This window comes from Buteo buteo, chromosome 10, assembly GCF_964188355.1.
Source record: "Buteo buteo chromosome 10, bButBut1.hap1.1, whole genome shotgun sequence".
In the NCBI taxonomy this organism is placed as follows: Eukaryota; Metazoa; Chordata; class Aves; order Accipitriformes; family Accipitridae; genus Buteo; species Buteo buteo.
Window position 1 is genome coordinate 25223043 of NC_134180.1, and position 14837 is coordinate 25237879.

The 14837-nt window shown below is 39.2% G+C and overlaps 1 protein-coding gene across 1 annotated transcript in view; it reads left to right on the forward strand.

The window, feature by feature from the left end:
* The window catches only part of ABCA4 (ATP binding cassette subfamily A member 4), a 72082-nt gene extending 57551 nt beyond the window's left edge, over nt 1-14531 (forward strand). The window contains exons 35-48 of the mRNA XM_075038962.1: nt 540-717; nt 2159-2274; nt 3985-4132; nt 5581-5704; nt 6450-6579; nt 7485-7605; nt 8454-8516; nt 8628-8734; nt 9732-9873; nt 10449-10583; nt 12083-12186; nt 12274-12366; nt 12709-12958; nt 13899-14531. Of these exons, the coding sequence (XP_074895063.1) occupies nt 540-717; nt 2159-2274; nt 3985-4132; nt 5581-5704; nt 6450-6579; nt 7485-7605; nt 8454-8516; nt 8628-8734; nt 9732-9873; nt 10449-10583; nt 12083-12186; nt 12274-12366; nt 12709-12958; nt 13899-14021 (1834 nt within the window). The 3' untranslated portion in view covers nt 14022-14531. The remainder of the gene's footprint in view (nt 1-539; nt 718-2158; nt 2275-3984; nt 4133-5580; nt 5705-6449; nt 6580-7484; nt 7606-8453; nt 8517-8627; nt 8735-9731; nt 9874-10448; nt 10584-12082; nt 12187-12273; nt 12367-12708; nt 12959-13898) is intronic.
* Nucleotides 14532-14837: the final 306 nt, after the last annotated feature.

The window sequence follows — 14837 nt, forward strand, 5'->3', positions numbered from 1 at the left end:
GAATCTAAAAGCCATAATTTCTTGAAAAAGACACCACTAAGAAGACGTGACATCCTGCTCATGTGTCTCCACTCATGTCTCCTAGTAAGTTCAGAATTCAGTGAAACTGAAAACTCTGCCTAAGCACAGAGGCAAGATCTGCATATCATCTCACTGTCTGCAACTTGCTTCTTTGAGTCCTTCTTTTCCCAGCTCCCAGAGCACTTCAGCTATTGTGCCTTAATGTCTTGTTTGAGACACACCATACAGGAAAGGCTGTCAAACTGAAATATTTATATATAGGAGTTGAACTGTTCCAGAGAATGAAGTCAAGTAAAAAATCAGGGAATGGTGCCACCATCATCCATATTTGTAAGCTACAGTCCCCAACACAATTTGGGAAAATACACTAGCACATTTTGAAATTGGAAAAGTCTTCTACTTAAAAAATAACTTTGCTACTTCTAGATCTTAAAATTCCCTCCAGATTCCCCAAATGCTAATATAATGTTGTGTTGCATCCATTCTCTTGCTCACAGTCCATTCTTGTGCTGTTTTAGGCTGACCACTTCAGTGGATGCTGTTGTTGCCATCTGTGTGATTTTTGCCATGTCCTTTATACCAGCCAGTTTTGTTTTATACCTGATTCAAGAACGTGTAACAAAAGCCAAGCATCTACAGTTTGTCAGTGGTGTGAGCCCTGCTACCTACTGGCTAACTAACTTCATGTGGGACATAGTGAGTAACTGCTGGTCTGATTTCATAGCCTGCAATTATTCCTGGGTTTGCATGAACGGGGGACTAATCAGTGAATCGAGTGAAGGTGATTCTGAGCATTGCAAAGCATTCACTTCTTCAGGTGTTTCTCAGAGAGCATGCTAAGGGTCTGATCTCATAATTACATTATGTAGAAATTAAGTCAGGTGCACAACTCATTATTCAACTAATGAAGCTGAAATTGTTGTTATCTTAGGGTTTCTAGTCCTTACAACTGATTGTATAATAAAGTAAAACTTACCACAGCCAGGGAAAGCCCAGTTGCCTGATGCTAGTCACTCCTGCCCTATAGAAGAACCATAACATGTTTCAAGATATTCGAGAAATCTAAGTGGGGGAGATTCACAGGCTGCTGGAACAGTAGCTGGAGGCCAGACAAAATACTCTAGGGTGTCTAAAATGACATAGATGTATTTAAGTCACTGAATCATGTTCACTGTGTTATTCCAAAAGGATTTAGACCACAGGGCCAGGCTTGCTTAGACACTGGCTCAGCTACCCTCCCATTACTCCTCAGGCCACTTTGTCACAAAGGAGCAAATTCTTTGCCTGGTTGAGACACAGCAGGAGGCTTGTTTTCTAGCCATGCCTTCTCAACAAAGAGAGCAGCCAACAGCTTATGCAATAAGAAAAATATGAACATGGAATTGAAAAAATTAAAAAGAAAAAAAAAATTGAAATAATTGAAAAGCCCCAAACTCTTCAGGCTTTGGAAGGTGCTCTTTAAGGAGAAAGTAAAGCAAAGCATTAATTTAGGAAATGAGGGGAAAGAAGCAGGTCTCTGAGTTACTGTCCCCTGCTGATCACAGCAGCCTCCCAGCAGCTTCCTTGACAGGAATTCTGCTTGGCCATAGCCCTTGAAAGCATGATGCAAAGGTATTAATTGGTGTTAGCAGTTCTGTGAAATGCCCCCTTCCATTCTGCATGGGAAGCTCTGTGCATAGTAGACTAGCGCTACTAATACTGAACAGAAAAAATTGAGAAGAGCAGTGGCCAAGCATACTCACTTTAGCCTCCTCCCAGGAATGTGGCTCAAACAACTAGCTTTTTCACTCCTACACAGCCTTTGCATCACCAGAAACTGCACTTCTCTTGCATATACCCAGCCTCTTTCTGTGGGCAGCCTGCCAGCAGGACCATGAAATAATTGGCTCCCAAACCATAATCTAAGACACAACAATATATGTTGTATTTTTGATGAACGGTCTGATAAAAGATGTCTGATAAAAATGTCGAGTGCTGCCAGGGACCCACTGATCCAAAAGCTTGAGTGTGACTAGTCTAGCTCATAAATTCCAGTGTTCCTCAATACAAAATCCTTTTGGAATAATGTGTAGGATCTGGATATGTTTGCAGACCTTCTCGGGTCTTACACACTGATCTTCACCCTGTGATGTGGCAGGTGAATTATGCACTGAGTGCTGGAATGATTGTGGTTATATTCGCTGGATTCAACAAGAAAGCATACACTTCTGCAACTAATCTCCCTGTGCTTGTTGCCTTGCTGCTTCTGTATGGGTGAGTGTTCAAGGTTATTCCTGCATGTGGGGCCCTGTATTTCACATGGAAATGATTTCATGTTATTGAGCTCAGTACTTAGTGAAATCCAGCTTTAAAGAATAAAACTGAGTGGGTACAATACAGGTTAGAACTGGATTCTGCCCCGCTCCAGGATATTTACACACTCTGACCACATGCCGTAAAAGAGATTTTTTTTTTGTCACTGCCTTACATTTTTAAGCATTAAATGTGATCCTTACAGGAAAGTATATTTGTTTGCTTTGCTGCTTTCTGATATGTATATTGTGAAGGAATTTAGTGGTTGTTCATTTGCCACATTGACAGCCAATACTAAAATATCTTTCAGCATTTAACCCAAGGGCAAAGAGCACTGAGTCTTCAACACTTTTTTTAACTTCAAATGAGCATTTGTGTTGGCAAAATAGCATTTTATAAGGCTGACTCAAAGTCACTTTCATTTAACTAGTGATCATATATTTTTATCTATAAAATCATATTCCTGATAGCCCTGCAGCTGATGCAGTCTAGGCAAAATGATTGACTAGATCTATTTCTCGAGTTAAAGAGCGAAATGAAGCTTTTCACATCCTCCTATGTATATCACAAATTAAGCCTAAGAGGGAACATTTCTATTCTGGGCAGACTACCTTTAATTTTCTGAAGTTTTTGTGTTCTTTGAATGAAAATCCTGAGAAAATGCAAAGCATTATCATCAGTTAATTTCTGTAAAATAGCCAGTGTTAAAAAATGCTATCAGAATGTTCATTTGTTTTAATATTTTATTATATATTTTTAAAGTGCAATAGTGGTATCTTTAATAAGTTGTCTGTGGCTCTGTATTTTTTTTAAATACGGTAATTCATGGCTGTGTAGATGGACATTTAAAATGTCTTTGCATATTTTAAAGTATCTACCAACATGAAATTTTCTGAAAAAATATGATCATGTGGCAGTCACTTCAATGATAATTTCATAATTTGCAATTCAAAATAAAAAAAAACAGAAAGAAAGGTAAATTCATAGAATCTTACATTAGCCCTTGTGTCCAGCTGCAGTCACAATGGGAAACAGGATGATTCTTTCTGACCGTGTGTGTATTGTCCTGTTAAGCAATTCAGGTTGTTGTTACTGAATTCTTCCTAGTCAGATTGATTGTTGCTAAGCATTGTAAATTTATTCCAGAGGAATACTCCTCTTGTGCTGCTGAATGTGCATTTGCTATGTCCCAGAAATCATGGCACAGGAAGCTCCAAATTAGGAGTAAAAAAAACTATGGTAGAGGAGTTAGAAAAGAATATAAAAATTTACAGAGTTTCTGATTTCTTTGGACCGTTCCAAAGGCTGAGGAGTATCCAGAAAAGCAGTACATTGTATTTGCTTTATCTAACATTTCTTTGTCTCTCCCTTCTGGTGTACAATCCAGTGAGATGTACAAGGATACCTGCGGTGATAATAACCTTGCTAGCATTAAGTTTTCTCAATTTTAGCCATTTCTATGCCCTGCATTTTTACAGCAAAAAAGACTAAGCAGAAAAAACTTTTTACCTAGTAACCAAGGAAAGAATACTGTAGTGGCATCTCTGGTTGGTTACACCATTTCATTATACTTGGGATGAGAAGAAAGCTCAACTTTGTGTTTTCATTAGGACAACTGACATGAGAATACTGAGAAGCTGTTATCATAGTTTTTCTATCTTTTGCATGCAGATGGGCAGTAATTCCCATGATGTACCCTGCCTCTTCCTTCTTCAGTGTCCCTAGCACTGCTTATGTTGCCTTGTCTTGTATTAACCTCTTTGTGGGGCTCAACAGCAGTGCCATTACATTCATCCTGGAGTTATTTGAAAATAACCCGGTAAGTAATGTTTTTGTTGTCACCTGGTTTTAAAGAGCTGTGCAAAGGGTGTCCAAGCATAACCATCTCTAACAGTAACTGTCTTTCTCTACCTTGCCGTTTTTTCTGGCAGTAAATGAGTGGGGAACTTGCTGAGTAACTGCAGGGACAGGCGGGCAGAATAACCCAGAGAAGCAACTCAAGGCAATTGATATCTCGGGCTACACACACAAGGAATGACACGGAGTGTTTTTCATCCCTATGAGCAAACTTCTGTACACTTTCACAATTGGGAAGGAGGGGACATGGCACTTAGTTCTTGCTTCTGCAGCTTGGATTGTACAGAAAGGTGAAGATGGTAGAAAATCATGCAGTCACTACTAAGTAAGGAAAGACACTCCTGCTAGTTATTGCATTAGAGGAGATGTTCTGCTTATAGTAGCATTTTGAGAATTGCCCAAAAATGGTTTAACACTACCAGGAAGGTGACAGAAAGTACAAGAATTAGACAGAATACAGCGAGTGCCAAAATTAGTTCTTAGAAAAGTGAAGACAGTTGATAAAACACTGTTGGCTTGTATGCACTACTGCTACCACCTCTACAGTTGCTGATACTCTGGACACTGAGACTGATACCCTTTCTACATCTGACAGCAATCCAAGTAGCTATCATTACTGATAGTGCGTTTTCAAAGACCATGTGCTGATCAAGCATTGTTGTTTGCTGGGAAGGAGAAACAGACCTTGATTAAGTTCATGGTTTCAAGGGCCAACTTTACAATACTTTCTGTCCCTGGTGTTCCTGCATTCTCAGCCATGCTTCTTGATAGCACACGTTTCAATCTAGCGCCATTCAGTCTGTGGGACAGCAGGACAGTATTGTTACCTTTGAGAATATGTCTCTGTTGTAGACACTGTATCTCCAGAGGGAAAATTGCCCTTCTCTGGATGCAGTGTTGGCACAGTTAGACTGCTACTGGCACTTATGCTGTTTTGGGTATCTCAACATTGCACTGAAGTCTACTGTGTAGTTATGCCCAGACAGTGGTACTTTTCAATATTGTGGCAGTTCTGATTATGGAAATATTCCAGCTATAAATAAAGATGTTACGACAGAAAAATGCCATTCTTTCTTGTTGCTCACAGTTGCTGTTTATAATAGCTGACACCAGAATTACATGTTACCTCTGCTACATAGAGAAATACTTCATTACAGATATTAATTTCTCTCCCCATTGACAGTTTTTCACAAGCACCTTGTCTGGTACAGTGTATGCCAGCATTCTGCTGTGCTGTGTTTTAGATTGCAGATGCTTTGGATGTAACTTGGTAATTACTCTGTTTTCTCTGTTGTAAGAACACAGAACACAGTTTCTCTGACATGACAAAGAACTTTTCACACATGTTGCTATGTTTTCTTAAAGAAGTCTGGTTTCAACTGCTTATTGTGTTCTTTCTGTTTCTTATAGTCTTTGCTGAAGTTTAATAAAACATTGAAAAATGTGCTGATTGTCTTCCCACATTTTTGCCTGGGCCGTGGACTCATTGACTTGGCAATGAACCAAGCTGTGACTGAAGTATATGCCAGATTTGGTAAGTAAAGCCAATAAGCAACAAGTTATATCACGTGTCCTGACCTTGGATGAGATGGTTGGAAGTGTTATCTTGGAAAATTAGTGGCTATTTCTGAAATTCTCCCCTTTCACATCATCAGGTGGATGAGAAGAATGAAAGTTCAACCTCTGTGAAGAAATCACAGCTTCTGATACAGCTGTCAGAACTATGTGGCCCAGCCAGCAAACTGTATTGGAAATGAACCCATTTGTTCAGTGCCATACCCTGGTGTCTTTTTATCATTTGTTCTGAAGTCCTTAGATCATTACAGGAGGATATATTATTTCATTTCATTTTAATACTTTGGCAGCCCTCATGTTAATGCTTAAGGTGGCTGATGTTCTTCAAATGTATCCTGTTGGGATATAGCTGTCTTTGATATCAGACAACTTATTAAAATAATAGTCATATAGCAGAACTCATCTGTTTTTATTCAGAAAATGTATGTCTTTCACATAATCCATGCATATTTCATGGTATGATATCCAAACTAGTGATATTCAGAGAGGTTATATTCATTTTTACTCCCATGCAGCAGCTGAGCTTGGAGCTTGTTTTCTTAAGAACCTTTATAAGGCACTGGAAAATGAAGACATTGCCTGATCATGATCAAATAAAGTAGAGATTTTTATCCTAAACCATTATGATTATGCCTTATGTTCTGAGGAGCAGTGGGTTTTTTCAGCCGTATTTCACCTTGCTTTCTGGTGCTCTTTCTCCGAAGGTGAGGAGCATGTTTCCAATCCTTTTCAGTGGGACTTTGTTGGAAAGAACCTGGTTGCCATGGCTGTTCAAGGGGTTGCATTCTTCATTCTGAATCTCCTTACGCAGCACCGTTTGTTCTCTACAAGATGGTATGTCTGAAAGCTTGTATTAATGTTCCTTTATTAGCAGGGTGAGTGTCTTTGTTCTTTTCTATGTCCCTCTTTTTTCTTTTTCCTTTCTTTTTCTCTGAATTTGTCAGCTTTTTTTTTTTCTGTTTACTTAGTTGATTTCATCTTAACTTATTGACATCCTGATTCAAGAAAGCATTTACAAAGTGCATTATCTTAACAGAATTTAAGAATATATTATTAAAGAAATGAGTTTTCTTGAATTAAGACTTTAGTGTAAATTTTTTTTAGATTAAGACACTGTAATAGTGAGATTATAAAATGACTTGGAAAGTTTGTAGTGTCATAAGTACTGTCATGAGGTACTAGCCTGACATCTCAAGACAGGAATTCTAGTAAATGGCACAGGACAGTTGCAGCCTGGACACTATGCAAGCTTCCCCTCTCTGCTTTACAAATGTGGCTCTATCTCAATGAAAGCAACTACCTTCCAGGTGTGAATGGGTCATTCACTTCTGTTTGAGATTGCCAACAAGGGTACTAATTGGTACAATTATAAAAAATATTGTGTTACAGAGATGTCCACTCAAAAGATTTGTAGAAGGACTATCACTCTCTACTGAAGAGCAGCCAAATAGTGAAAGCTGTGGCTGAGGGGCAGGTTATGTCATATCAGTGACTGACAAGGCATGCTCTTTTGAGCAAGCCATTTCCTCCCTTTTTAGTATTTAGAGATTAACTTTCAAAGGTCAGGGATTCTCCCAACAGCAGGAATGCTGCAGCCAATGTCACATTGTGAAGTTTCAATCCCACTGCTTCCACCCGTCACATTTTTGGCAATTGATTAGCCATTGTTTCACAGGGTTATTCTAACTGCACCCAGGGCAACTCATTGTTTCTGCAATCAACCTCTTGGGTTTTTCCAGGTTTGCTGAGACAGCCATGTCACCTATTATTGGTGAAGATGAGGACGTTGCAGAAGAAAGAAAAAGAATTATGAATGGAGGGAGCAAAATAGATATCTTAGAATTACAAGAACTGACCAAGGTAGTATTTTGAGAAGAATGAAACAAATGAGTCTAATGTAAATTCATTCTTTCAGAATGTATTTCAGCTGTGCATTCAGATGTTATTGTTTTCAAAATCAACCTTGTGCCTTAGAAAATAGCAAACATCTTAGAAGTCAAGGCTATTTCCTTTGATTAGAAATCAATCCACAGGGAAGTCCAGCAAGGACAGTGCAACCCTCCCTGCTTAAGGTTTGCATTTTTTTAACCTCACATCATCTGATATGACTGCTACCTATTGAGTGTCCATTTCTACTACTAGTCTTTTCTTCTACAATGCTGTTTTTTCCATAGGTGAGTTTCAATCAAGTTAACCATTTGGTTGCTTTCACACTGAGGGCCATAGTTATTGCTAATTTATCTTCTTTCCAGACATTGAAGGCATCTAAGTTAAGCTATCAGAATGCATGCAGGCTTGAGCTACAGAAATACAAAGATTACACACATTGCTGGGATCTCATGAATAGAGACCTGGAGTATCATTCTCCAGACTGTCTTGCTGTATTGTTCCACTTTAGTTTGATATGTCAGAGATACTTTGTCCCAGGAAAGCATCAGGTTTGTCTCCTAGTGCTAAAGATATGAAGGCTGCATGCAGAAAAATTGGTATTTTTAAGGGTCATTACAAATTTATTTAATGTGAATAAATGTCTGACTTTGTAGAATGCTTACTCTTTGGTTTTAATTTTTTTATTTACTCCTGTCTTGGTTCTAAAGTTGCCTCATCCCAATAACATTAAACTAAAAAAATTCAGAAGATTTTCTTTGCTGTAGATGTCTTGAAAGAGGATTTTTTTTTCTTTTTTTTTTTTCCCCCTGTCAATTTAGATTTATGCAGGTAGGCACAAGCCTGCAGTGGATAGACTCTGTGTTGGCATCCGTCCTGGAGAGGTAGGTTGTTCAATAACACTACATCACATTCCATGCATCAGTTCAGATTTCATGCCCCTGCTGATTTGCAAGTTGGAAATACTGAAGCATGTGATAAATTTTGTAATTTAGTGCTTTGGTCTTTTGGGAGTGAATGGTGCTGGCAAAACAACAACATTCAAAATGCTGACTGGAGATACTGATGTGACATCTGGAGATGCTGTAGTGGCTGGCAATAGGTAAGTACCTTAAAAACATGTGACAGTCCATTTAGCGGGGTAGAACTGCCCAGATCATAGTCTCAACGACCCAGCAGCTCTTTTCCAGTTTTATGGCACTGAGAGAGACCACAGCTAACACACACTGGCACTTCATACTTTTAACATTCTGTTCTAAAATCTGTGGGTAGGTTATAGTAATGCTAACACTGGGACAAGGCAATCAGATCGAATGGCAAGAGCTGGCAAACATAAGATAACCAATCCAACAGGGTACTTTGATCTGAGCTTTGGGACTTTTCTCTGGCTGTTTCTAGCGTCTTTGTTTACACAGTGCTGGCATAATGCCATTAAGTTAATACAGCGTGATCTGGTATTTGCTTATATTAGTTTAGTTCCAGGTTGTGTGTCTTGGTTTGTTAGGTGTAGTTGGGATTTGATTCTTTGTCCATTGATATGATTTGAACAATAGCTATTTTGTTGCCAGGACATGGTCTGGGGTAATCTGCTCTAGGTGACCTTGCTTGAGCAGGGTGGGTGGACAAGATGCCCTCCAGAGGCCCCTTGCAACCTGAACCATTCTGTGATTCTGTATTTCTCCTACTCCTACTACCACCACCAAAGTGTTAGCCTTGTGTCTTCCCTGTCTGTTCCCAGTGACCATGCTCTGAAATGAAATTGACGGATTTTTTTTCTTCTAGAAATAAACACCTTTTGCAAAAAATAAGATCTGAGTGGCTGTTTGAAGAACTTATCATTAAGTTAGCCTATACGTAAATGGGAAGATGGGTGAGGGGAAATGGTCTTACACTCCTAACCAGGACTGAGCTGACTTAGATGAGAATATATTCCTTGCTATTCTGTACAGACAGATATTTTAGTACGATGTTGTGTCAGGAAGAATTCATTCTCCTCTTACAAGAGTTGTTGCCCCAGAAGAAAAAGATTTATTCAAACTGTCCATCACCGTCTTAAAACTAGTATTATATGACTAAGATTCTTTTCTTTGTTTCTCCAGTATATTGACCCACATTTCTAATGTCCATCAAAACATGGGATACTGCCCTCAGTTTGATGCCATTGATGAGCTACTCACAGGACGAGAACATCTATACTTATATGCACGCCTGCGGGGGGTTCCAGCAGAGGAAATCAAGAGGGTAAAACATTCTTGCTTTTGACTTATACATACTTACAGTCAATATTTGTGATGATTAACTAGGCTCAACATTCGAAGGGTCAGAATTTCCAAAGTGGCTTGCCATTCTGTGTGTTGAAGTCCTGGGAATGGTTCCTGTCATTTGGACAGTTAAGTACAAGACTGCACTATCCAATGCAGGTTCTTAGACATTAATGGTACTTGCAAAAATGTGATGTCAATTGTGGAAGGCTAAAGATGCAATTGCCATGACTCAGAACTGCACTGGTTGCTGTTTTGTTCTTGTCTTTAAAGTTGTTTATGTATAAGGAAGAAAACATGAAGAAGATTCCAGAATAAAATAATTTAAATTCTTGCACAGATAGGAAGTCTACAGCTGAAGCTGGTTTATGGCTTTCCCTCAAGTAGTTAGAATTCCCCTCATCATCATAAGTTTTTTGGCCTCCCCTGCTTCAGGTCTAAAATGAATATGCTAAAACCCAGGGAATTGCCATGTCTCTGCCAGAAGAGGGACGTATCAGCAATGCCATCTGTTATGCATTAGCTGCTGTGTGAAAAAGATGGTCTTTCTCATAGGTTGCTGAATGGGGCATCCAGAAGCTGGGGCTTCCTATGTATGCAGACCACCTGGCTGGTACCTACAGTGGTGGCAACAAGCGCAAGCTCTCCACTGCCATTGCGCTGATAGGCTGCCCACCACTCATCTTGCTAGTAAGTGTCATGGTAACATAGCTCTGTGACAGTTCAATATAACATCTCATAAAACTACATGCTAAAGAGGTACAAGGATGTTTATGACAGTCCTTGCAAGCTCCTTTCTGCCCTCAACTTACATCTACTTCAATGTAATTTTGAGTTCTTTAATTTCAGGCATAGACTGGGATGCATAACTATGTTTCCAATGGATCCCAAGTGATTATGAAAGAAAGATCTTCAACAAAGAATGGTTTGAGATAAAATCTATAATCCAGACAAATCTGAATTTAAATCCATGTTTGGTTTCAGTCTACCTTTTCTTGTCAGAGTATAACCACTCATGTAAGAGATGATCTTACGACACATACCTCACTGTTTTATCCAGCAGAACAGAGGAGAATAGCTACCCTTTTGCAGCCTTTAATATATTTGGAATAAATTATACAAATTGAGACTAAACTATACAAATGATGAAATGTAGTTCTCATCAAATAGCATAAGTTATCAGATAATTGTGTATCTGAAGGGAAATTCTAAATGCAATTACTACAAAAATTCTGTATTTAGATTATACTGTACCACCTTAGTTTGTAGGCTAAAAAGAAACATTTTAATAACATTTTAATAGCATGGCTCCTTGTGCCATTTAATATGCCTTTACATGTATTCTGCCTGTACATATTAAATGGCCAGATAAAATGTTTTCTCATAATTTCTTAAGACAAAATGTTGAGTGAAATCTTTTTTTCCAAGATTTTTAAAAGTCTTTTGTTACTAACTGGGTTAATTGATTTATGCAGGAGCAGAAAGTTAGCTGGTGTAAATCAGGGTGACTTCACTTGCTTCTTGGTTGAGAAATGTGTCCTATATGTTTATGTAAGTAAGAAGGTTACTTGGGGAGAGCTCACTCTGCTCTTACACGAGTTGTTGCGCCAGAAAAGGAAGATTTTATCTGAAGTGTCCATCTCTGTCTCACAGCTGGTATTATAGATATAAGATTTTTTTCTTTGTTTCTCTAGTATATTGACCTACATCTCTAATGCTCATCAAAACATGGGAGCCAAACTTGACACAATTTGATGTAATTGCTACTCCATAAATGTCTTCCCGTTTATTTCTATTTTGAGTCCTACATGTTTTTATAATGAGACATCACAGATGCTTATGTTTTTGATATCTAAGATCCTAGACTGGGAACTGCCTTTGTTGTAATGGTCACTGCATTTCCTTCCCTGTAGCTGTGCCCTACACAGACACCATTATATTCTTACCTGCATTTTTTTGTACTTATTTCCTTCCTGCTTTGTGCCAAGAAGTGCATTATTAGCCATTCACTCATATGCTTCTCAAGGTGCATGTGCTTTCTCAAGGTGCATGTGCTTTCTCAAGGCACAAATTTTGGTAGGGAAGCAGCTACATGCTAAGGCCCAAACACACAATGACTTGATTCTAAATAGCTTTTCTTTTTCTTATCTGCTTCTCTGACTCTGATGGTCTTAACGTTTCCCTTACAGGATGAACCAACTACTGGCATGGACCCTCAGTCCCGGCGCCTCCTGTGGGACTCTATTGTCAGCGTGCTCAGAGATGGGCGAGCTGTGGTTCTAACCTCACACAGGTAAAAAGAGTTAGAATTCAGAATCCCAAAGTAGCTGAAGTTCATCTGCTGGCTTTTATCTCAAATATCTGTTCTCTTTTTTGAAAGTATGGAAGAATGTGAAGCCCTCTGTACTCGTTTAGCCATCATGGTAAAAGGTACCTTCAAATGTCTGGGCACAATTCAGCAGCTAAAATACAAGTAAGTAGAATATTTTAATGGTGGGTTTTAATGGGAAAACTCAGTGTATGTGACATGTACTGTTCTTAACGCAGCAATCCAATCTGAAGAGCTGTTGTTTAAACAGACGCATTTCTGGGTGCAACTCTGTGGTATCCTAGACAATTTGAGCAGATCTCATTTCAACTCTGTTATGCTACACACCACATCTGCAGGGCAAATACAGGGCCTCCTACAAAGCTAGATTTTATGCATTATATTTCTGATACTGTTAACGTTTTCATAGTTGCAGAAATTTAATTTCCTTTCTGAATAATGAAACCATCTCTTCATTCAATTCCCAAATCCACATGTGCTCCCCAGGTTTGGAGATGGCTACATTGTCACTCTGAAAATCAAAGCTCCAAAGTCTGGGCTGCCTCCAGATCCTACTCCTGCTGAGCATTTCATACGCATGAACTTCCCAGGGAGTTTACAGAGAGAGAAACATTACAACATGCTGCAGTATCAGATTTGCTCCTCCTCTCTGGCTAAGATTTTTCGGTTAATAATCTCTAATAAGGAAAACTTGCATATTGAAGAATATTCTGTCTCTCAAACAACTTTAGATCAGGTAAGTAAAAAATAAAGCACCCATGAGAAAGACTGTCTGGCAAGAATTAGGCAATGCAATGGGGATGTATCCAAACAACTGAAGGACCAAACTGTTCAGAGTAGAGAATTATCTTGCACCACTTTTTCAGGCAAAATTCCCAGACCCCTCATCAAAGAGGGTGGATCAGATATGAAATCTTTAACTAATTCCCTATGTAAATAGGTGCCATTTGAAAGCTGGTAAGGCAGTGTTTCCGAGATGACAGAATTCACACAACCCATTCCTTCAGGAGCAACAGTCTGAGAAAGTTCAGCTCTTCAGGATGAAGCTTGCTGAGCTGGGAGATAACGTTTTATTTTAAATAAGAGATTTGGACGGTGTTGTGTCAGAGATACTGTGATATCTAGTTAAATGTTTATATGCATCTGCCATGCACTTTTATACAGGAGCAATTAGACACACAAAACCTGGAAAGTCCACTGGGACTGTTGGCAACACCCACTTGCTAGAGGGTATTAGTCCCATCTGCCTGCTTTCCTAAGTAGCTGAGGGTGCACATATGCAAAGCTGTCTTTGATGGGAATGCTACAGAGATATTCCCGGCTGCCTTACAGCTTCCTACTAGAATATTATCTCCTCTTTCCCACCACAACCAAACTCACTTATGTTGTGCAAGCCACGGCAAACCTTGCGGAACCCATCTCTTGCTTAACAAAAAATATAATTTTAGTTGCAAGTAAGTGCATCCGAAGGAAGGAAGTTGCAATTAAGTTTATCAACATAAAGAAGGAATTAATGATCCCTGCTGATACACAGTGTCTCAGTTCAGTTCATGTCTATGGATTCCCCTTTCTGTCTCTTCCCTACAGAGAGGCCAAGAGGATGCAAATGTACAGAGACATTCCACTAATTTCTCTCAGTTGATGAGATGGTGATATTTTCTGCTTTCCTCACACAGGTTTTTGTGAACTTTGCTAAACAGCAGATGGAGGATGAGGAAATTCCTTTGCATCCCCGTGCAGCTGGAGCCAGCCGAGAAGCAAAGGTGTCCCCTGCTTTGCATCAGCAGGCAGTTGCATAGACTATTCCTGCAGTCACTAGCAGCTAGAGTGTGCGCAGTGTAAAGATGTGCCATACCAGAGCAGTACAAGGGTAAAACAAAGGTTCCCATGCTCAGTATTATACTGATCTTTTTGCACCTTTCTGAGCACTGTGCTTGCAACAGCAAGAGCCCTAGCAACAGCCAACTTCTACTGCTCTACCAAGAACACTACATGCTGAAAGTGTCAAAGGAAAGGCAGGTCCTTGCTATAGAACAAAACCTTTCTCTAACATAAAGTTCATTATAAGATACAAGAAGAGAAGTCTTATTCCTCCTTGTTGATGTGTAAAGAGCATTAAAGACAGTTTCTCTATCTTGTCCTTTCAGGCTGGTAGGTTTTTTTTTGTTTAACTCTTACATCAGCTGCTACCAGTCAGCAGACAGGTTCCAAGGCAGAGAGTATTGCCCAGCTTAGAAGTGGATTCCTGCCATCCTGAGTGCACAGGACTACCAAAGTCAGAATATCAGTGCTGGCTGATGTGTCTAGTGCTGGGAAACTGCTTCACTGTCTCACCAGGCTGCCAGTGAAAACAGACAGTTGTCTTAGCAAGAATGGGAAGAATTAATTCAGATCTCAGACCCAGACAAAAAATTTGCTTTAAAAAAAAAAAAATCAATGAAAATGATCTCATACTCATCTTCAAGTTTCTCAAATAGAAGCAGAATGTCAAAATGGAGATTAAAAGAAAAGAGAGTATGTCCAAATCTGCCAGAAGTTTTGTTTTCTCATGGAGGCCTGGAAAGATATCTTTGTTACTAAACAAGATAAAATTTTTCTTCTTTCCTGTGACTGGA